The sequence below is a fragment of the Siniperca chuatsi genome, linkage group LG21, assembly GCF_020085105.1.
Source record: "Siniperca chuatsi isolate FFG_IHB_CAS linkage group LG21, ASM2008510v1, whole genome shotgun sequence".
In the NCBI taxonomy this organism is placed as follows: Eukaryota; Metazoa; Chordata; class Actinopteri; order Centrarchiformes; family Sinipercidae; genus Siniperca; species Siniperca chuatsi.
In genome coordinates this window covers 2,253,080-2,277,692 of record NC_058062.1, presented here as the reverse complement: position 1 = coordinate 2,277,692, position 24,613 = coordinate 2,253,080, and the positions used below count along the sequence as shown (strand labels likewise).

The 24,613-nt window shown below is 41.4% G+C and overlaps 2 protein-coding genes across 3 annotated transcripts; both read left to right on the top strand.

Moving 5' to 3' along the window:
* Nucleotides 1-344: 344 nt before the first annotated feature.
* LOC122869066 (gastrula zinc finger protein XlCGF26.1-like) lies at nucleotides 345-9,585 on the top strand. Of its 2 annotated transcripts, XM_044181625.1 has the most exons (5): nucleotides 345-681; nucleotides 2,805-4,242; nucleotides 5,955-6,053; nucleotides 7,406-7,492; nucleotides 9,450-9,585. In XM_044181625.1, the coding sequence occupies exons 1-5, from the start codon at nucleotides 486-488 to the stop codon at nucleotides 9,460-9,462; spliced, it is 1,833 nt and encodes a 610-aa protein (XP_044037560.1). In that variant the 5' UTR covers nucleotides 345-485; the 3' UTR covers nucleotides 9,463-9,585. The 2 variants fall into 2 exon arrangements, with proteins under 2 accessions (XP_044037560.1, XP_044037561.1); XM_044181626.1 differs by lacking the exon at nucleotides 5,955-6,053 and having other exon boundaries at nucleotides 348-681.
* Nucleotides 9,586-14,570: 4,985 nt separating this feature from the next.
* Nucleotides 14,571-24,477, top strand: LOC122869498. The gene is made up of 6 exons (XM_044182597.1): nucleotides 14,571-14,966; nucleotides 15,132-15,391; nucleotides 17,661-18,185; nucleotides 19,165-19,659; nucleotides 22,611-22,676; nucleotides 23,826-24,477. The coding sequence occupies exons 3-6, from the start codon at nucleotides 17,671-17,673 to the stop codon at nucleotides 24,349-24,351; spliced, it is 1,602 nt and encodes a 533-aa protein (XP_044038532.1). The 5' UTR covers nucleotides 14,571-14,966; nucleotides 15,132-15,391; nucleotides 17,661-17,670; the 3' UTR covers nucleotides 24,352-24,477.
* The last annotated feature ends 136 nt before the right edge of the window (nucleotides 24,478-24,613 follow it).

Below are 24,613 nucleotides of genomic sequence, written 5' to 3'. Positions count from 1 at the left end.
TATTATAACAACTGTGATCTCATAAAACATTATAGATTTTCAAAAAAGTTCAACAAATTAACATACAAACAAGTCAAAAGGTACAAATAAGAAAACCCACACCAAGACACAGTCGGAATACATCAAAATAAAATATAATAAAAATATTAGCAAACAAATAAAAATATTTGACCTCAGCAAATATAATTCAAGGTGAAATTTCTCCCCATCTAAAATCTCCATAAAGGAGCTCCACATCTTGTCAAAAGTAGTGTTTTCATTTTGAATATTAATCATTTGGTTTTATGTAAAAGTTGGGAGTCCGTTTTTAAACTCCTACGTTCTTTTATTTTGAAAAGAATTATCCCCAACCGGAAATGCTTCATGCCAAGCTGAACACAAGCGCCAACTTGACAAGAATGAAACGTTGCACGTCGAGCTGCAGCTTTCGCGACAGAAATAGCGAATAAAAACGCTGAATATCTGTCAGCTCGTCCGCTCGCATCATGTCCAGCATTCAGCTGCTCAGAGTGCTCGTGAACGAGCGGCTGTCTGCGGCCGCTGAAGAGATCTTCGAGGCGGTTAAAAAAACCATCGCAGGCTACGAGGAGGAGATCCTGCTCTCCAAACGGGAGATCCGCCGGCAGCGCAGGATGCTGCAGACAGTTTTAAAACCTGAAATAAAGATAAACAAACAACCAGGTTTGTGCATTATTGGCATGCATTTATTCTTTCACCATGTCTGCTCAGTGACTACGCACTGAATCGCTACCATGCGCCTCGCCAACGCACACTTTTCTGGAGAAAATTAAGTGGTGTCAGAAATATTTAGTGAGTTTAGCTAGCTTAGTTAGCTATGTCCTGTTTTCCTTTTAATTCCTTTAAAAGTCATTAATAAGTTGACAGCTACATTTGAGTAATGCTAAAGCCGGTTCGTTGCCAGGTTAACATGCCTCATATCAACCAGGCCCTTCCGGGGTAAGATGATACCCGCGTACTGGAAAGAACGTCAAGACGCCAAACTCCATAGACATATGTAAAAAAGCAATATTTCTTGTTTATCTACAAATGTATATACCTGATAGGCCACGATTTAAGATATATTGTTGATTGCAAAGGTATACTTTTGCATTCGGCATACAAGTGTTTCACCAAGCAGCTCTAAATTTAGGTAAAACTAAACTTTTCAGCGGTTACACAGCGATAGCTTATTTTGATGAAACACGACTGTCCGGTCGCTGTAGTGTTTATAAACACAAAAATATATAGCAATGTGTGTCGATTGGAAAGTTTAACCTATGCCGAATTAGAGATTGCATCCGATTAATTTGGGAAAAGCTAATTTTCAGGATTTAAACTGTCAATGTTACCTGGTAGGTAAAATAAAGAAAGATTCATTTGTCACATTGAATGGTGTCTGGTGTCACGTTACTATTGTCAGCCAAATCCAATGTAATAATGATCAGCAGACTGCTGTGCTGGCCAATTGTGTTACCATTATATATATATGTAATATGTTGTACAAAAAATACTCATTAACCCAGTATTGAGCCAATTAGTGTTTGTTAGATCATACTAACTTTAATCTATCTATTTCATGTGGCATAGCTAGATATTGCATGTATTGTTGAAACATTAAAACAGACATTTACCTTTTGTTTACAGAACAGTAAATATTTTGAGGTCGGACTCCTATATGTAGTTTTACCCTGTCAAGCCACTATGTATATTTTGGTCAAATCATATGAGTTTTCAGACATTTCAAGGAGACTGAGAGAGTTTGGGACTGTTGGTCAGGCAAAACAAGCAATTTAAGGAGGATTCAAAGGTTTATTTGTTACTAACACAAGCAATATGAGCAGTGAAATACAAAGTGAAGTGCTCCCAAGGTTGTGCTAAAAGATGTGTGAAAAATAAGAATTAGAAATATAAATAATAAAAGTTTAAGAAATTGTAAATATATGTGAAATTAACACATGTCCCAATTTTAAGTCAATACAATTAAATTTGAAGGTGTCACTGGGCTTTAGGAAATCACGATGATTGTCGCATTTTCACTTTTTTTCATCTTGTAGACAAAATTATTCATGATTTAATTGAAAAAGTAATAGGTAGATTAATCAATAATGAAAATAACTGTTAGCTGTAGCCCTTGTTGGAAGAGATCAACAACCCTACTGGCTGTATCTAGATTATAAATGCAGCTAATTGCTATATTCTGGTTGGACGGTGTCGTCCCTCATTCGTCCAGGAGTGGTCCATCGTAGAAAAGGTTTCAGTCGTAGTCATCTGGACGCTGACACAGGAAGGAGTCTACCTGAGTGTCTGCTGTTTACTCTGCCTAGTTTCACCTGAAACTAACCTTCTTTTGTTTCCATGATGGCCCAGTAATCAGTAATCAGGCCTATTGTTTTCTGGCTGCACCTCCCTCATCAAGTACCCGTTACTCGTTAAGTACCTGATTAGCATATGATTGGCGTGACCACGGTGTTAATAGAGATTCAACTTGCCAACTGTTTACCACAGTGTATTAACACCATACAAATGAAACAAAAGAAGGTCAGTTTCAGGTGAAACTAGGCAGGGTAAACAGCAGACACTCAGGTAGACTCCTCCCTGAGGGCGGGGCTTAAGCAACACAGAGTAGCTTAAATTTCTGAGTTCTCAGACCATTTTCACAACTGAGAATGACTTCCGGATGGGAGCCGAAACGTCGTGATTCTGAAAACAGCGTCCAGATGACTACGACTGAAACCTTTTCTACGATATATTCTGGTTGATATTCTATTTTATTAAACTTTCTTCCTCTGTTTTTTTTCCTGCAGACCAACCACAGCTGGCTCTCTCCGTGTGGGATGAGGACTTCCCCTCCGATCAGCAGCAGCAGGAACACTGTGATCAGGATTGGAGCTCCGGTCTGGACCAGGAAGACCAGGAGCCTCCACAAACTGAGAAGAGCCAGGAGGCGGAGCAGCTTCAGGAGCTGGAGGAGGACAACACCATCAGGTTCATCTTCACTCCTCTGTACGTGAAGAACAAGCTCGACCAGCTGCAGTCCGCTCATCAGAGCGCTAAAGGAGAAGGAGATCCTCTGCCGAGCACTTCAGCTGAGCAGGACCAGACGAAGGCGGAGGGCGATGACGGAGCTTCCTCCAGCTGTTCTGCAGCCGAACACGACGACAGCGACGAGGAGTGGAGGGGCAGCGTGGGCTCTCAGAGCGACGACAGCGACAGCAACCGCAAGTGGAAGAAGATGAAGGGGCCTCGTCTACCGATGGCCCCGAAACTGCATCCGACTAAAAAATCTAAATCGCGAATCTGCTGTAAAGTCTGTGGGAAAGCCTTTCACGCTAACGTCTCTTTGGTGAATCACATGGAAGTTCACCCCAAGGACGTCTGCGGCGTGTGCGGGGAACATTTCGAGACCGAGGAGAGCTTTCAAGCTCACCTGAAAACACACGTGAAAGCTGAAATCTGCAGCGTTTGCGGGAAATGTTTCGGGGCCTCCAGCTCTTTGGAGACGCACATGAGGATCCACACGGGAGAGAAGCCGTTTAACTGCAGCGAATGTGGAAAATCCTTCAACTGTCGCCACAACATGATGCGACACATCAGGATACACACGGGGGAAAAGCCGTATCCTTGCACCGTCTGCGGCAAATGCTTCAATGACTACTCCACGTTGAAACGCCACCTGCTGGTTCATGTACACAAGAAGAAACTCGACCCAAACAAAACATCTGCAAACGAGAATGAAAACGGCAACGACGACGAGAAGAAGATAAAGACGTCGTCACCAAAAAAGCAGCAGACTCGGACCATATGTGAAGTCTGTGGGAAAATGTTTCACTCCATGGTTTCTCTGGTGAATCACGCCAAAAGTCACGCCACAGACCTCTGCGGCGTTTGCGGGACGCATTTCGACTCAGAGGAAAACTTAAAACTTCACCTGAAAACTCACAAAAACGGGAAAGTTTGTGAAGTGTGCGGAAAGTGTTTTGACAGCCAGGCAAACCTGGAGATGCACATGAGGATCCACACGGGGGAGAAGCCGTTTCTCTGCAGCGAGTGCGGTAAATCCTTCAACTGCCGACACAACATGATGCGACACATTAGGACCCACACGGGAGAGAAACCCTACCTGTGTAACACCTGCGGCAGGTGTTTCAGTGACCACTCCACTCTGAAACAGCACAGCAGCACGCACACCGGAGAGAAACCACACCGCTGTGAGATCTGCGGGAAAGGCTTCCACCGAAAGACGTACGTGAGACTTCACATGAAGAGCCACGCAACTGAGAAGTGACTTTTGTGTAAATATGGCAGGGTGTAAATAAAAACTTTGAAACTAAAAGTTTTCCAAGTTTAATGTGCTGATATCACCTTTCTATCCTCACGTTTCATTGGCTGTGATCATAGAGGATCGTTCTTTTACAGTGCCCTAATCATTTTGTTTTATTAACATCAGATAAAATAGTTGCGTCTAATATGAGAGGTGTCACTCGCTCACAACCACCAGACTCTGCAGTTCACTGCAGAAAATAATAATGCAGGTTTAAAGTTGTAAACACTGATTTTTGGCTTCTTGGGGGCAGCAGAACAAACTGTTAACACAACATATAATCTACTTGTTAAGTAAGTAATGGCAAATGTGTTAGCAACCAGCTGCTTATTTACACATCAGCAACATTATCGTTCATTTGGAGTCGTTTTTGTGTCCATCTGATGATTTTAAGTCCAATATTCATTCTCACACTTGAACTTCAGTTTATTTAAAGTGCACTTCACCTGCAGAGTCTCTGCACCACCTCACAGGTAAAAATATAACATCAGACACCAGCAGTGGAGGAAGTATTCACATCTTTTAAGTAGCAACACCACAGTGTAAAAATATTACTTAAGTAAAAGTTTATAATAATTAACATTAAATTATACACTTTAATGTTGGAGCTGGTAAAGGTGGAGCCAATTTTAAGTACTTTATATTCTGCTGGGTAGCTTAACCCATAATAATACATCATCATTTATTAGTTGATTTATATTTTTTAATAATAATCTACATCTGCAAAGTAACTAAAGCTGTCAAATAAATGTAGTGCTGTAAAAAGCAGAATATTTCTCGCTGAATTGTATTGGAGTACAAGTATAAAGTAGCTCAAAATTAATAATCAAGTAAAGTACAAGTATCTCCAAATTGTACTCAAGTACATTCGTTACATTTCACGACTGTGAGACCTCACTTGTAAAAAAAAAAATACACATACACACGTGAGAATTTTAGTGTATAATATCAAGTTCACGTATCAACAGTGACAGAATTGAGGTAATTCGTTATCAAAGTAGAAATCAGCTGATCGGTTGTTAGTCAGCCAGTGAAACTAGGAGGCAGCACAGAGAAAGAACGTAAAGGACGTGATGTATGTGGAGTAACGAGACTGGAGATTAATTTAAGGCCCTGTAAGTCCAGCAGCTCCTGAGGGAAACATCTGGCTCTTTAGCTGCTTAATGCTCCCCTAAGTTCACCAGCTGGTCTTTAACTGTGTCTCTCTGCTGAGCAGATAGTGTACAGTATCAGAGCTTGTTTTAGTGAAAACAGCTGCTGCAGCTGGAAACAACACTGACGAGAGCGCTGAGATTGAACCAAAACAGTAAAGGCACTAAAACGCTCTGTACAGCCAAGAGGAACTGCAGAGTTTGGTGAAAGTTCTCCATTGTTAAAATAAAATATTGATTAGTGCAGCTTTAAATGAGTCTGCTTGACTCTTCAGCTCGTCTTCAGGGGTTTGGTTGTAGCAGGTTACAGCAGCATCTCCTCCAAGCAGGGTAGGTTTTTTAATATGTTGTATTTTGCTGCTCTTTTGGTAATTCCCGGGTTTATAGCCAGGATTTTATTTGTCACCATCCCTGTTGCCTACTTTCCTTTGCAGGAATGAAAACAATCCGTTAAATCTTTGTTCTTCGTGTGTCTGTTACAGGCTTGGCTGTGCTTCAAACTTAAAGACCAAAACCAACAACGTGTTAGTCCGTCTGACTTCCTGTCTGTGGCTTCGAGCCCATTGGTTCCTACTGAAGATGTAAATCTTTAAAGACAAATATATAGTTTCATGTTTAAAAAGGCTCAGTAATTTCCTAAAACAGCTGCTCGCTGTAGTTTTTATCAGACAAACAGGAGGAAATAGTGCATTTGTTGGGGACTATTTTCAGCGGCGGATGAATCCACATGTGGTGCTGTAGTGAGGGTTTGGGTCAGCAGGACGGTGTGTGTGGGGCTGAGTCAGAATAAACTACAGTGTGTGTGTTCATGGTGGTGAAGGAACATGTCAGCCAGTGCAGCAGAGAGGCTCACTGATGTGTTTTAATAGTTTCTGGACAACAGTGGAGCTCTGTGGCTCAGAGGAAGGAGATCCGTCAGGCTGTGATACACACACAACACTCGTTAGCAGATACGTTCACTGCTGGTTTGAGTCTTTTTTCATGGGATTTGTTGACAAGAGGAAAAATACAGAATCCCACCCAGACTTATACTTTGATTAAACGCCTTACTGTCTGATCACAGATTCATATGGTGCCTCTTTGCAGTTTCATCAAAGTTTTGTCGTCCAGTCATCCCACATTTGTAAAACACGTTTCATTTTGCCCACATGTCTAACTGGTCTTTCCCAAACCTGGTCTGGAGACAGTTAAGAGCTCAGAATCACCTTATCTGTAAAATAAAGTGCCATTTTTTTAAATCAGTGATGTTGAAGCAGTGCCAGCTTTTCTAATGTGTTGTATACTGCATATGTTTCTGTTTTCATAATTCCACTCTACTGCATACTTTCATCTCTCACATATTTTACTTTCATTTTTACTTTCTTTTGCCCTTATAATGACATAATGATTTAGTTTCCTGACACTTTCATTCTTAAATTATATATGTTTTAGTATTAAATGCTGGTTGCTTCGTGTTTAATACCCTCCATGTGCTGTACTCTTACTGCGTACTGTTACTGTTTGCTGCAGCAACAAAGAAATTCCCTTAAAGATTGCTGCTAAATGACATTATTTGCAATGTAACACACAGAGGCAGTTCTATGTAGTTTAGTCTAAGTGCAGTGTGGTCACAGCATGTCTCTGACCGGCTGATAACATCAGATAATAATGCCAAGGTTTTAAAAAATTCCTCTTGTAACATGGAGTTTATCTGAGGTCTCGTGTTCATCCAAAGACATTTGCGGAGCTGTGAGACTCAAACATTGTTTTAATAAACCTTCGCTCTATTATGGATCCTTGAGTCCACTTTGTCTTTTTTTACCACAGCGAGAAGACCAAATAGCTGCAGAGGTACACAGGAGAAATCACAGAAATTGATATTTAAACATATAATAATAGAAATGCTGTCACATTTCTAATTCCACTTCATTATCATTTTCCATCCATCCACCAGGTGCCATGGGACTTTCCCTCCTCCCCATCACCCACCTACCCCGCCCATCTGCACACCTGTTTCCACTTCCCTCGGCCTACACTGTTGGTACGAACATGAACGCATGTCCACACACAAAGCTCTCTACACAACATGGGGTTATTGATGTAATAAATAAATGTGGAATAGCTTGTCGGAGACAACTTACCCTAGAGTCTCTTTAGGTCTAGTGGGTTTTAACAGTAACACTACAACATTTAACAGTAATAACAGAAAAAAGTCATTAACTATGGTGGTTCCAGATGTCTCTGCCCCTCAGGAATGTCCATCATAGTAAAAACCAAGGGGAAATACAACATGGTACGGGTGGGAGCTGTTCAGCCATCACGTAACCAAAGTCTCCCAACGTGACCAGTTTCTAACTGGCACACACATTTTATCTCGACAGCTCAAGGTGAAAAAATTATACCAGTATCTGTTCCCATTTCTCCTACATCAAAACACACACATTATTTTCATATGACTTAGCACTCAGTAAGACCTTCAGTAAGCTGTGAGGACTTTTTTAAATTAATTGTTAAAATAATCAACCTTTTAGCTGCTATGCCACAATTTATTTCCCACAAAGACGAGGCACACACCAAATCAAAGTTTAAAAACAACACTTGGAGGAAGCTGTGATGCAAAGAATAGACAAACATCATCACTGATGATTCATGATGCGTCACATTTTTAAATTTGCATCAGAGAAACTGAGCAGAAACAAAGAGGTTCATGTGTCATCAGTTAATGCGGTGGCGCTCACAGAGGGAAAACTGTGTGTGTAATCAACCAAACCAAATGCCATATTCATATGTTCACTCATCCTTGAAGTAAAGTTGTGAGGTGGAGGGGGTTTCTGAAGTTGTTCAACCACCCGACAAGCAGTTCTGATGGTATTCTGGCACTTTATTGAACAGAGTCAGGGAGTAATCAATCACAGATGGGACTAACTGTTAACAACATCCTGCAACATCCTTGCCTGCCTGGGCATGTTCAGGCATGTTTCTGACACCAGTATTTTCAGGGTGTTTCAGTCTATATTTCTTTAAAAACTTTAATATTTTCACACATTTCATGTTTTAATACTCTTCTTACACCTACGGCTGGTTATATATAACAGCATAATTTGTCTGTAGATTTAGTCCGTACACTAAGTTGGTTATATGATATATTCGTAATATATTCACAGCACACTGTACATTTAATGAAATCCACTACGACACCTGCCTACACCAATATTGAGAGGATGCTGTCACTGCAGAAAAACAAATAAAACTCAAATTTCTTATTTTTGGAAATTACAATTCTGATCAAATGAATGCAAAAGTCAAAGCAAACACCAAGGATACATATACTGATTTCTTAGCAGAAATGAATTTGAATTTCAGTTTGACTTTAAACACACTGGAAAAGTTTTGTTACAAACAAACTATGCAGGAATGTGTGGAAGACCTGACAGGCAAGGGAGGGAAAAAATGATTTGGGCTTAAAAGCGAGCTGTGTTTTGGGAGTTTTGTTGCAACATGTCCTGAATTTCTCTCAGTTTTGGTGACATCTCAGGCTTAAGAAACAAAACTATAGCGTGACTTTGTTAGAGCAAAACAATTTGAAGCGGAAATAAAAGCCAACAATGATCAGTTGTTGATTTCATTCTTCAGAGCGAGTTTGTTTCAGGATGAGTCACATCAGACGAACATCCGTGGTTTGTTTGTTTTATATTACACTCAGAGCAAGAGAAAAGTGTCGTCCACGCAAAGAGCAAATAAGTGTTATTCATGCATCCACACACACACACTTTGAAAATAAGGAGGAATGTTGTGTGAGGCCATATTTGAGCAAAGATCATTTGAGCCATTTTGTGTATTTGTGGTTGTTTGTTTTGACTTTCCAACAAAAAATGTTAACAGTCATTTCAAACAGAGGTTCTGGCCAAGGGGCCCCATGACAATATTGGAAGAAATACAATGTTTAATTGTTTGTGAACACATTCGATAGAATAAAACTGCAATTTTCCTTTTTTAAGGTGGTCCAGATGACGAAGATGAGGAAAAAACAACCTGTGTCACTCCTGTGCTGAAAACTGCCTGTCAACACTTTCCAGCGGTTAATTATTTCACTCTAAACTAAACAGATGAGTACAAATTTATTTGATTAATTCACCTATGTTATGCAACTCATCTGCCACTGTACATGAGCCTCTGGGTAAAATAACCTAATAAGGGAGGGGAGGAAAGTACCATACCTCCCATACTTATATCTGCCAGTAAGGTCACTGATCACTGTGCTGGCTGGCAGGACAGAAAACACCACTGCTGTCTGGCTTGAAAGTCATAAAACTGCAAAAAAGTAAAACGAAACTGAAAGTTTTGTGGAATTTCCACCCAAACACTGAAGGCATTCAAAAAAGCGGAGTGAGCACAGCCTGCACTCTTGGAAGGAATCTGGAGAGAGAGGTACGTGAACACAAGCTTTGTTTTTTCCTTTTAAAAAGTCTTCTTTTTACAGTTAATATAATCAGTGCTGCATGTATGAGGAGATGAAGTTAGTCTGATGGAAAGTGTGCTCTTAAACCTTCAACGGAATATGTTGATGTGCCTGACTCAGCTGTGAGCTTCCTGACTGATAAAATGTGTGGATCCTGGTGTTGAGTCTACAACACTTCCGAACAGCGATTTTCTCAGAACCTAAATTATTAGTTAAATTGTGCCATACACTGTTATTAATGATGAAAAATTACAATTTGATGGAGTTAGGGTTGCAAAACTGAAGTATCCATTTAATAGAACATTCTATTAAAAAAATGCATCGCATTAAAGAGTAATCGAGTGTAAAAACACTCTGGAAAGTCTTTGAAGTAACTGCTAACTGCTGCTATTGTAGCTGCCGTTAGCTAATTAGCTCAGTTATCCAAGCAGCCAGTGGTCCTTTTAGCTTAGCTGACTGCCCGGACTGGTCAGCTAAGCTATTGGGAACGCCAGCTGCACAGCTAACAGAGCTAACGGTAGGTACGGCGATATTTTTATTTCCTAGGATGGCAAAGGCATGACCCACCCTACTCTGCCTCTGATTGTCTTATCTCATTATTCTTACCCTAACCAATCTCACTCAACCCAACCAACGAAGGCAACGCGTACTAGCCAATAAGAGCTAGGCCAACAGTTTACCTCTGCTTCTTCCCGTCTTTGTGCTAAGCTAGGCTAAACACAGAACTTAAGTTGGACCTTAAGTATTGTAGTGTGTAGTTGAATAATTTCTTAATTTTCTGGTTTCATTTCTGTATTGTTTCCTTTGCAATGATGTTTAGTTTCTTCACATGGAATCCTTCTGAAGTCTTTACACTAACAATCCTCTCTCCTACAGTGATACTGAAACCAACATGTCGTACCAGTGGGCTGAAGATGACTTTGATGTGCCCTGTGGGGTATGTCGACTGGGCCTTGATGCATCAGCTAGTGGTGAAAGGTGCGTCATGTACCATGGCACCTCCAGGCAGAACGCGCAATCCATCCTGGCCACAGGTTTTCACCAGTCTCCACGTGGGTTGCTCGGCTGCGGCATCTACTTCAGCAGAGACCACGAGAAAGCTAGCTGTTATCCCAGGAATCACCCTAAGTCTGACAGGGTCGTCATTAAGGTCGTGGTCAGTGTGGGGGAAGTGATCACCATCGATTATCAAGGCCACCCTCGTCAGAAGAATTGGCATGACCCCAGATACGGCGCGGTGTATGACACCGCCTGGGTGCCACCTGGGTGTGGAATGGTGAGGAACCCTTTGGAGGTTGTTTGTGTCTGGGATCCCAATCGAATCCAGATCATTAGCATCACCAAATCAAGCCCAGACTATGACTCCTATGGATATGGTGCACATGGCTACATGTGAGCTCTACGAGCTGTTACCAATTTATTTTGTATGCTCAAATGTATTTTTATGTATTTGGATAAAAAGTAAATGACGCTGCATTTTGTTACTGTGTCATTGTAACCTGGAAAATAAATGGGTCATGTTAAATCTGAGCTGCTGTCCAGTTTGTTGAAACGGAGTACATTTCTATTTTGAGATATCCGCCTCTGAAACGTCTGCTGCCTCATTTGAAAAACTCAAAAGCCACTCAACTTTCTAAACCATTTCCCTTTTAACTCTGGAGGACTCACTAGGAACAGTTTTCACTGGAACTACTTTCTGCCAAAGAAATAGTCAAAACTATTCATTTTGTCCAGATAAAAGTTTAACATGTCAAGGTGACAGATAACATTAATTTTGGAAAGTGTGTGAGTGTTTTCAAAGGGCTGTTTGAAGGTTAAGGGTTAGGCATTTAGTTGTGATAGCAGTACAAGCATGTGTGTATGTTTGGCAAAATTATAAAGTGTTATATAAATGCAGCCATTTACCTTCAACTAAGCACAAGGAGAATATATAATGTACAGGTACAGCGGATGCTTGTGTCACAGGGTTTTTGCACAGGGATTGATCCTGACACTGCGTGACTGGTGTTAACTGTTCATCAGAGCGACAGCATGTGGGGAGAAACTGTTCTTGTGTCTGGTTGTTCTGGTGTACAGTGCTCTGTGGCGCCTACAGCGCTGGAACAGGTTGTCTCCAGGGTGTGATGGATCTGCAGTGATGTTTCCTCCCCATTTCCTGACTCTGGACGTATATAAGTCCTGAATGTATGACATAGATTTACCTCTGATTACACATCATATATAAATCCGGACACACATGTTGCGTGTAAACGTGAAAAATTAGACAATAGCTATTATCGTCCATATGATTACATTGGAGATAGTCTGCAACTAACTATTATTTTTATCAATAAATCTGATGATTAATCAGATTAATCCTTTGGTCTAACAATGTCAGTGTGCTACAGTAGAGCCCAAAGTGTTGTCATCAAATGTCTTGTTTTATCCTTTAAACGGTCCAAAGACCAAACACATTACATTTACGGTGATGTTGGACAGCAGAAATATCACATTCAATAAGCTGCAGCCATCAAATGTTTGAGATTTTTACATTGTGATTATACAATAAACAAAACTCAAAAAAGCTGCTCAACTGACCCTGTTCCTGTACAGGTGTTGTGCTGCATGTCAACCCACTTATTTTGCTTGAAAATATCAGTGACACTGTTTGGCATTTACAGTTACTTGTTACTTACCAGCTGGCAAATGTGCCGATATACTGTTATAAGCTAATGGCAGCTGATATTATTAGTGTCCGGGCTGTAATTCAGAGAAATAATCATTTTGAAATAAACTACAAAACAAATCGATCTTACCGGGTATTCCCAATCAAAATTACTGAGGAAATAGGTCAGTCCACGTGCAGCCTGTCTGCTTCTCAGTTTCTAAAAGTTTGCCACAGGTGAACTGGCTTCCCGTGTGGATTTCAGGGCTTCTCCTAAAATGTCTTGTCAACACTATTCTATCAAATGCGTTTACAAACAATTAGATGTTGTATTCCTTCCAATATTGTATACCGCTTGACGAAAGCCCACAAGTTGACCCTAATTTTGGGTGCTGTCTAGTCTGGGTGTCTTGCATGTCTGTGTCCAGGACAGAGTTTAGTATTTTTCATTAGTTTTTATTTCGTTTTTCATTTTTGTTTTGTTTTAGTTAGTTTTGTCAGTACACAATATCGCTTCAGTTAGTTTTCATTTTTATTTAAATGTTTTTCTCACACTAGTTTTAGGTTGGTCCAGGGGTCCATTGTCTTATAATCCATCCATGCCCGGATGTAGATCCCTACGCAGTTAACCATTATGTCCATTCCAGGGTGCGACTTTCTGTGTCTACTTTCAGTCGGACTCAGAGACAAACGTTCGAAGTGATTCATGTAACAATCGTGTTTATTTGGAAAGCTGAAGGAGGCCCGCTCGGCTTGACTCGATTTACATTGTTTTGCACGAGTCCTCCGCTGCGTTTCATTAGTAGTTCCACTCGTTGGGCCACACTGCCCACCTCTACCTGCGCGTGGCAGCTGCCTCGCTGAACTGCTGACGCGTGCGGTGTCCGAACATAGGCCTTTTCCACCAGCATGGAACCGGCTCCGTTCTGGTTCGTGCACCAAATTTTGAACCGTTCGGAGCATTTCGACCAAATATAAATTGGTTCGCAACTCGAAAAGTTGGTGCACAACGCCCTCTGTTGACACATGCTTGATTACAATGGTTCTGCTCAAAACTGGTGGAAATGCTGGTTCACTAGACAGCACCAAGGTTCAAGGACCAGAGCTAATTTGGTGGAAAAACACTAACAGACAGCACTGCTGCTGCCAGCCCCATCTTTCTATTCCACTGAGCATGTTTTGCTGGTGTGATGTCGATATGACTTTGAACAGTGTGTGTATCTTTGCTGAGAACCGCGTGCGTGTGCGGAAAAAAAGCAAGACCTCTATTCTCTAGATGAAGCGCCGCTGCAGCCGCACAGCGGGCTGGGCGATGCACCTCTGCTCAGGCAGGCCTTGTGGCCGAGCTTCCCCGCATTCACTTCCCCTCAGCCCTTGGTATTACATAACAGCATCCGTCACATGGAGGCCACTTGCAGAGCAGAGGGGGCGAGGGATTTAAATGGTGCGCACCTGCCCTTGTACACTTTGAGCCCAAAACTATCATGGATCCACAGCGCTTTACTGCTTCTTACAAAACATCAGAAATACCTGCAGACTCACTTCAATGAGGATGCAATAGTCACTTTGTAATTAGCTGCATCACTTTCTGATTTTAGTATCATGATTATCACTTATTGCCACGGGTTTATGATATCTTACAAAACACCAATTTTCCATGCGTTTACAGATAATGTTGGTAATAAAGAAATCACACAAGTACTGCAATTAGTTATATGACATTTTTCAGTAAAATATCAAGCTATCACTGAGATTTTCTTAAACTATCTGCTAACTAGGAGAGTGAACACATGTAAGCCAACCATACAGACCTAAGAGATATTAGAAAAATTGAAGCTGAAAAGCAATGTCACCCGGCATTAGCTAGCTGACACTGATGTGTAAACTGAAATGTTGATTCATGAGCATTGTCCCTGGTAGGTAAATAGTTTTATGTGCATTACTGCCACCTAACCATGGATGTATTTTCTTGCAGCAAATGCAGAACTGCAATGCATTGGGGGTGCATGTTGTTGACTCGCTCCCTCAGCCCTCCGAGGGTCGATCTCACCCAGTTCATTTCAGTTTCTGAGCCTGCGGCAGGGATTCTCCAGAGGGGAAGGCAACTAGGGCGTGTTGGACGACTAATGACATGCAGCCCTGGATTTCGTCACCTGTGTGCACCCCCGGAAACACCCATTTTCACAATCAACTCACCGCAGATTCGATCCCGGCTCGCGCCACAATTCAACTCCCTTCCGCTATCTGGCTTTGTGTGTGTTTTTAAGGAGAGCAGGCGAGTGGGAAAGTATCGGATAAAACACACAGTACCCGCTACCGTCAGCCGTCCTCGCCACATCCCCGCTGCGCTCTGCTGTTTGCGGAAGCCGGTCAGTCACACAGCCGGACTGCGCTCTCACACTGACTGACTCCGTAAGTGCACAAAGTATTTTCTTTTGCTGGAAGTTTGTTTGTTTGTTTCGTTGCTATTCACTTTATTCAGTTATTCTTTGATTAATTGTCCCCACTGTTATGCAGCTCATCTGCCACTGTGCATGAGCGTCTGGGCAGAATTATAATTTTACTTCTTTCTTCCAGGCAGACAGCGGTAGAAACATAGTCCCATGCTCACAAGGCCCTAAAATCTCTGATCACTGTGCTGCTGCTGGCTGGCAGGACAGAAGTCCAACGTCACCACGTCCAAATAAACACATCATCTCTTACTGTAAACAAAAGTCATAAAACAGTGCAAGAAGTGAAACGAAAGTGAAAGACAAACCCACATTTATGGAATTTCCTCTCAAAGCCTGAAGCAGAGTGAACTCACAGCGTGCACTCTTGGAGGAAGCTGGAGATAAGTATGTGAACACACACTTAGTTTTTCCCTAAAAGTCTGCGTGTACGAGGAGATGAAGTCAGTCTGATTAAAAAGCGTGCTCTTAAACCTTCAGTGGAATATGCTGATGTGTCTGACTCAACTGGGAGCTTCCTGACTGATAAAAGCAGATTTGTCCTGGTGTTTGCAGACGTGAACGATCACTGCAGCAAAATAGTTGGTATTAGTATTAGTTAAATTGTACCATACACTAGTATAAATGATGGGAAATAACATTTTAATAAGGTCAGGGTTGGGAAAACTGAAGCAATCCATTTAACAGAACACTATAAATATATGCACAGAAGAATAAAGAGTAATCTTTATACTGACATGGGACAGTATTGTAGTAAAAACACTCAGGAAAGTCTTTGACAGCTACGGACGGTTACATTTTATTTCCCAGTTAAAGTTTTTTTTTCCTTATCCAAATCGAGGCTCTAAGGATAGAGGGTGTCGTATGCTGTACCGATTGTAAAGGCCCTCTGAGGCAAATTTGTGGTTTGTGATATTAGGCCTTTTGGGCCCAGTAAAAGCATTTTTGTCTATATCTTAGAATAAGAAAAGTTTACAGCCAGGCATATTAGCATTGTCATTGTGAGCATGTTAACATTCAGCTCAAAGCACTGCTGGAAGCATTCAGACCGACTTTAGCCCTGCGTTTAAAAAAAAAAAAAAAAAAAAATGCAGCCTCCTCATTCATTTGAATGTCACGAGTCCAGCGACACAAGAGGGGTACCAACCCAGAGGCTCTGGTTAAAACATGGCCGCAATCCGGCAAGGCGCTGCATTGGCCAATCAGATACATGCAAGCACTCATTCCTGGCAGATTACTTTGTAACATGAACGCTGTATTTCTACTGTTAACCTAGCGATTGTCGCAACAAAATATATAAATCTCTGTGCAGTAAACTGTAGAGCACCAAGGCAAAACCCAATGGTGCAATAACACTAAGTGATAATTACATTGGGATACAGTGTATTGAAACACAATATTGAGTTTATTTAAACTGTAAACTGAATGTTTGGCTTTTTCCACAAAATGCTGTCTGATTTTTTTAAAATGTGAATAATATATTACATTAATTGTTATTGTTATATTTTAATGATAGAATAAAGTCTATAAATAGGCTAAGGGTGATCAAAATTAATCTGAACAAGTTTCAACACCCATGCAACTATTAGTCTGAGATCATAGGAGTATTCACAAAAATGACTCAACTCGCTTCTAGCCTCCGTTGGTTAGCTGACGGTGGGAATGAGATGCGAACCGTTCCCAAGATTTCTCACTAAAATACGTGCTGGTTGGAGGATCAAATACACGCGAATTAAACACAGACTCGTAACACTGTTAATTCGCCGTCTGTCGTGTGTGTCAGTCCCAGTATTTGAGGAGTTTTCTTCGGCCGTTACCAAAGTAACTACCCGGTTTGCTGCCTCCCGTTTTCTGTTATTTCAACAGACAATACAATATGTGCGCTCCTTTCGTGGCATCGCACTGAAAAACCCCGTCAGATCTCACAAGTTATAGCTAAACTCTGTACGTTCATAGTTAGCTAACACTATGCAGCCATATCCTGGTAAACTTTGAAACACACGTATTAATACTGACACTGTTCAGTGTTGTTAGCTGTTAGCTAGCGGGTTAGCTGTTAATGTTTATTGTTTACATTAACGCGGTTATGTTTTCGCGAGAAATCTCGTGCTACTGTTGATGTCCAGCATGAGACGCTGGGAAACGTGAGTTCTCATTTAGTTTTAAATGAGGAAATCTGCAACTTTCTTAAGGGCACAACAGTCAGTTCAAAACAGGGCATGCCAAAGTGGCCGTGTGGCTAGTTCATTTCAGAAGGGGCATTGCGGCCACGCTCCGGGCATCCGCGGCACTGGCTGTTAGGTCATGGTATAATTCCTGCCTTGGTTTCTACAGTAGCCCACAACAGACAAACCAAACACTGGCTCTAGAGAGGGCCTTTCACGTTTTTTCACAAGTTTCGCGGCCACCATAGTTTCTCCTACACGCTTGGAAGGGGAGGGTATTCAAATGGTTGCAAACTGCAATTTCACTGCTAGATGCCATTAAATCCAACACACTGGACCTTTTAAAATGGACTTAAGATATTGTAGCATGTTCTTGTATCATTTCTTAATTTTCTGGTTTCATTTCTGTTTTGTTTTGTTTACAATGATGTTTAGTTTCTTCGCATGGAATCCTTCTGAAGTCTTTACACTAATAATCCTCTCTCCTACAGTTTAACCAACATGCAGTATCAGTGGGCTGAAGATGACTTTGATCTGCCCGATGGGGTAGGTCGACTGGACCTCCCTGCGCCAGTTAGTGATAAAAAATATGTCATGTACCACGGCACCACCAGGCAGAGTGCTCAGTCCATCCTGGCCACAGGTTTTCGGCAGTCTGCAGACGGGATGCTCGGCCCCGGCGTCTACCTCAGCAGAGACCTGCAGAAAGCTAGCCGCTATCCCATTAATCACCCTGAGTATGACAAGGTCGTCATTAGGGTTGAGGTCAACGTGGGGAAAGTGATCACCATCAATCGTCAAGGCCACCCTCGTCAGAAGACCTGGCATGACTCCAGATACGCCGATGTGTATGACACCGCCTGGGTACCACCTGGGTGTGGAATGGTGCCGAGCGATTTGGAGGAGGATTGTGTCTGGGATCCCAATCAAATCAAGATCATGAGTACCATCATCCCCCACCAAGTCCAAGCCTTCTATGGATATGGTGCACAGGGCTACATGTTTCCATTTTTACAGTAAATATCATTAATACTGCTTGTATGAGGAGATGAAGTTAGTCTGATGGAAAATTGTGATTTTCTCAGAACCCAACGTATTAGTTAAATTGTAGTCTCGCATAGCCAGACCTATCTCCTCACTTCTTTTCAGCGCTGGAGAAATGTCTGGCTGAACCCATTATCATTCTGGTATAGGGGGAAGAATGCTCTGGCTTGTTTGTGATTTGTTTTAAAGAAATACAATCGTTTTGGCAGGCGCTAAGCCCAGGTTTCAGCGACGTTGAGAAGGTGTAAACAGTAACACGCAGATAGCAGAAGGGGGAGAAGAATTCCGGCTAAAATAGTCGGCCAATAGCAGGCTTATACCCACAGCCTACTTCCTGTGAGTCAGACTAATTCAATTGTACCATACACTTTTATAAATGATGGGAAACAACATTTTAATAATATAATGGTTGGAGAACTGTGAAGCGATACATTTATCAGGACGGTCTATAAATATATGCACAGCAGAATAAAGACTAATCTTTACACTAACATGGGATATTATTATAGTAAAACACTGGAAAATCTTTGAAAGCTACGGCTGCTGTATTTTTACTGTTAGCATAGCGATTGTTGCAACAAAATATATAAATCTCTCTGCAGTATTTTTGCATCTGATGAGCCTTCAGATGCTTGGATTTATTACTCAAACACACCTCTATCAACACAGCCTGCTCTCAGTCTGAATGCTCACTAAGTAAAGCCACGCAGTGCCGCTAGCTTGGCAGTAGACTCTTTTGATCGAGCTAGGCTAACAGTTTTCCTCTGCTTTTTCCAGTCTTTGTGCTAAGCTAGGATAAACACATCCAGAACTTAAAATAGACCTTAGATATTGTAGCATGTTGTTGCATCATTTCTTAGGTTTCTGGTTTCATTCCTGTTTTGTTCTATTTGCAGTGATTTTTAGTTTCTTCACATGGAATCTTTACACTAATAAACCTTTCTCCTACAGCATGCAGTGGGCTGAAGATAACTTTGATCTGCCCGATGGGGTAGGTCGACTAGACCTCCCTGCGCCAGTTAGTGATAAAAAATATATCATGTACCATGGCACCACCAGGCAGAGTGCTCTATTCATCCTGGCCACAGGTTTTCGGCAGTCTGCAGACGGGATTCTCGGCCGTGGCGTCTACCTCAGCAGAGACCTGCAGAAAGCTAGCCGCTATCCCATGAATCACCCTGAGTATGACAAGGTCGTCATTAGGGTTGAGGTCAACGTTGGGAAAGTGATCGCCATCAATCGTCAAGGCCACCCTCGTCAGAAGACCTGGCATGACCCCAGATACGGCCCGGTGTATGACACCGCCTGGGTACCACCTGGGTGTGGAATGGTGAGGAGCGATTTGGAGGAGGATTGTGTCTGGGATCCCAATCAAATCAAGATCATGAGTACCATCATCCCACGCCCAGTCCAAGCCTGCTTTGGATATGGTGCATGGGGCTACATGTGAGCTCTACGAACTGCTACCAACTTATTTTGTATGTTCAAATGTATTTTTATGTATTTGGATAAAAAGTAAATGACATTGTATTTTGCAACTTTGTCATTGTAATCTGGAAAATAAATGGGTCATGTTAAATCTTAGCAGCTGTCTGGTTATGATTTAAAGTGTGATGAGTATATTTTAACTTTGAGATTTCTCCCTTTGAAATGTCTGCTGCCAAAAAAACTCAAAGGCAGCATGCCTTCCTAAACAATTCTCCCTTAACTCTGGATTCACAGTTCACAACAGTTTTCACTGGAACTACTTTTTACCAAAGAAATAGTCCCTACTATTTATTTTGTTCAGATAAGAGTTTAATATGTCAAGGTAACAGAGATTTATCTTATTTCCATTATCTTGGAATAACAGATTTTACATGGAAAAAACACAGTTATCTTTTGTCTTATGTCACAGTCGTGGCTGGTATACCTGGAGGTTAGCACAGCATATCCACCACTGACACTGTAGAGACAGCAGATCGAAGTGATCCATTAGAAGCAGCTTTACAACAGATCCCAGTGGAGCTGTCAGACGTCTCCACCAGGCAGCATGTAGGAGAAACTCCGGTAGCCACAAAAAATGCGAAAGGCCCAGTAGAGCCAGTGTTTGGTTTGTCCTTTCTGGGCTACTGTAGAAACATGGCGGTTTAACATGGCGGCCTCCGTGGAAGAGATCTGTAGATCTAAAGGGCTTATTCCAAGGTAATGAAAAGACAACGATTCTTATTTTCAGTTGATTATACACTAATGAAAACATACTTATTATTGCCATATTCTATAAATAGAGCCCCCTTAATATTACACACTGAACCTTTAAGTCTATTGTTTCACATTGTTTTTGTCAATATATTTGGATGTTAATGTTGTTCTCTTTTGTGTAGAGCAACTACAGTACCAAGAAATGCAAATAAAATCTAAATTGCTGTGCTTCCTCTTCTGTCTCTCGTCATACTTCAGCCTGCCCACTACAGGTTCAGATCCTCACAGGGGCCGAAGAAAACATGAGCTTCGGCTTTTAAACTGTCCAGTCTGAACCCAACCATCACATGCAGCTTTATGGAGGTTTACACCAATGGATTATCAACCTAATAATCCATTACACCTGACTAATCTCTGATTCTGAACCTTATATGCACCCATATACAAATATCAATATCTATAAGAGAAGAAGCATCATGATAATTACCATACACTGTAATTAGCATATCGGTCTATATATGCAACTAACACATATGCATGTACTGTATTTGTCAATATATGTGATGTTTATATATGAGGGTACCATACTGAACTGAATATAGTAATCGTTGTATATGTCATCATATTTACAGTGATGTGGGGTGATGTGGTTATTCTCATACAGTTAGTATGTATTAGTATACAACCGGGACTATATGTTTGTAGTAAAACGTTTTGTCAGCCCCTTATAAAAAAATTACTACACCATGTATCCTTTTTTAATATGAATGTGCAGCGTTACTGTAATGTATATAAACATAATCCTACATAGATCCTGTGATCGTGTACACTGAGGTGTGTAATACCTGCTGTTATGTCCAGGTGGCGCAGTGGCTCCATCGTTAACACTGCTGCCTCGCAGCAAGCAGGTCCTGGATGAATGAAGACGTGAACTGGATATTGTTAATCATCCACCGGTATGAATGTACCCTATTTAAATGATTGTAGATACGTGCATTTCTAATGCATTCTGATTGGCCAGAGGGTGTGCATTATTCTCGGATAACCTCACAGCTCTGACACATTATCCTCATCAGCTTTCAGATTAATCGTTAGATCTGCTGCTGGTTTCAGTTGCACCTTCTCGCACTCGTTGGGCAGGTAAAATGACTTATTCAAAGACAATGACAACATTTACAGTAAAGTAATTGCTGGAACATGTTGACAGGCGGCTTGTTGTCAAACAGGTCAGCTCTACAACACAGGAATGACACAGATTGTTTTTTCTCTGCCTCTTTCGAGATCTGCTCCTGGTCCTTTCTCGTCTTCATCACCTGGACTACCTTAAAGGAAAATAAGCAAGAATGTGATGTCTAGTCAGCACTATTCTATCAAATGTCTATCAAACAAACAATTAGACATTGTATTTCTTCCAGTATTGTATTCTGCTTGATCCTGCTTGATGTTAAAGCACAGACCCAGAGGTATGAGGGGTCAGGGGGAAGATTACTGCAAAGAGATTAAAAATTACCATAAAAATCCCCAAATCGACACTAAACAATCACAAAGAGGCACAAAATGGCACAAAGAAATGCAAAAGCACTACAAAGAGATGCAAAATGACCACCAGAGACACAAAATGTCTACAGAGAGACGAAAACAACATGTCCTTGTTTTTTCTCTACAACAGAGGTGGAGAGAGCAAAGTTTGCAAGACTCAGAGTCACAGTGGCCACATTTACAGGAAATACACCAGGTTTAAATATACTGCAGTTACAAGTTGCTTTATGTGATGGAAATAAAAACAGGTGCACGAGCACAATGAAAACCTAAGCAAATATGGTAGGAATGAGGTTCTGGGTGTTTGCCAAACTGCCAAACCGTTTCCTCTTGATAGTAACGTCTTTGATTAATTGTCTCCTCTGTTACGCAGCTCATCTGTCACTGTACATGATGTGCAAAAGTATAATTTTTTCTTCTTTCTCGAAGGCACCCAGCGGTAAAAACAAACATTTGTGCCCTAATAGGGAAGGAAAGTCCCATAAGTCCAATGCTCACATCTTCCTTTAAGGCCCTAAAATCACCGCGCTGCTGGCTGGCAGGACAGAAACCCAACATCACTGCTGTGTTGACCACACCCAAATAAATACATCCCTCTGACTGTAAACAAAAGTCATAGAACTGTGCAAGAAGTGAAACGAAAGGTGAACACACCTTTATGGAATTTCTTTCCAAAGCCTAAAGGTCCTTATAAAAAGCAAAGTGAACTCGCAGCCTGCACTCTTGGAGGAACCTGGAGAGAGGTATGTGAACACACACTTGGTTTTTCCCCTAAAAAGGTTGCATTTTTAAAGAAAATATTGTGAAATAAAGATGAGGAGATGAAGTTACTTAGTCTGATGGAGGCCTAAACAAATGCCACTTTCGAACTGTGTTTAGTCCCGGTGTGAAGCTGCAGCGAGACAGTGATTTTCTCAGCTATTAGTTAAATTGTTCCATACACTGTTATGAATGATGGGCAACAACATTTTAATAAAGTCAGGGTTGGAAAACTGTGCATTTAACAGAAAATTCTATAAACATATGCACAGCAGAATAAAGAGTAATCTTTATACTGACATGGGATAGTTTTATAGTAAACAGTCTGTGAAGTCTTTCACAGCTATGGACGGTTCTATTTTGTATTTCCCAGTTAAAGGGTTTTTTCGGGGAGTTATTATTTGAATCAAGGGTCTGAAGTAAAGGGTGTCGTATGTGTGATTTGTGATATTGAGCTATATAAAATTTACTTGACTAGACAGTTTAAAATCTCCACTTCACCTGACCATCATGACTTTTGGACTCCTTAAAAGCCACACCTGAATTTTTGTCTAAACCTTAGAATAAGAACAATCTATAGCCAGGCTAGCGCTTTATCAAATGTAATGGTTATCCATCCAATGGTTGGTGAGACATTTCACCAGATAAGTGAACATTTGGAGCTGCTGGTGGCACAAGAACAAATTTCAGGGGATCATCAGTCAACCTCTTGGTGGCGCTGGAAGACAATAACTTTGTGTTTGGTGCTAATCAGAAAATGTTCAAATATTTTGACCAGCTTAAGCCCTGTGTCAAAACATTCAGCCTCCTCATACATTTGAGCCAACCCAGATGATCTGGTTAAAAAACACAGAGTGGCCCAGCAGTTGAACATGGCTCAGCTTTTGCCCGACTGCAATGTGACATTTCGTTTCACTTTTGATCGAGCCGGGCTAACAGTTTCCCTCTGCTTCTTCCAGTCTGTGTGCTAAGCTAAACACAGAACTTAAAAATGGACCTTAAATACTGTGTGATGTTGAATCATTTCTTAATTTTCTGGTTTCATTTCTGTATTGTTTCCTTTGCAATGATGTTTAGTTTCTTCACATGGAATCCTTCTGAAGTCTTTACACTAACAATCCTCTCTCCTACAGTGATACTGAAACCAACATGCAGTACCAGTGGGCTGAAGATGACTTTGATGTGCCTGATGGGGTAGGTCGACTGGGCCTCTCTGAGCCAGTTAATAATAGACAGTATGTCATGTACCATGGTACCACCAGGCAGAGTGCTCAGTCCATCCTGGCCACAGGTTTTGAGCAGTCTGCAGGCGGGATGCTCGGCCGCGGCGTCTATCTCAGCAGAGACCTGCAGAAAGCTAGCCGCTATCCCATTGATCACCCTGAGTCTGACAAGGTCGTCATTAAGGTTAAGGTCAATGTGGGGAAAGTGATCGCCATCAATTATCAAGGCCACCCACATCAGAAGAATTGGCATGACTTCGGCTATGACACCGCCTGGGTACCACCAAAGTGTGGAATGGTGAGAAGTGGTTTGGAGGAGGATTGTGTCTGGGATCCCAAAAGAATCAAGATCATTAGCACCATCAAACCACGCCCACTCCAAGCCCCACGCCCAGTCCAAGCCTCCTATGGATGTAGTGCATGGGGCCATATGTGAGCTCTATGAACTGCTCCCAATTTATTTTGTATGCTCAAATGTATTATATATATTTGGATAAAAAGTAAATGACGCTGCATTTTGTTACTGTGTCATTGTAACCTGGAAAATAAATGTTAAATCTGAGCTGCTGTCTGGTTTGTTGAAAGCAGTAAGAGTGTGATGCCTCGGGAAACCTCTGATTTCCACATCTTGGAAAAACAGATTTTACATGGAAAAAGAGCCCAATTGTTGTTTTTCTTTTTCAATTTAAAATGTAACA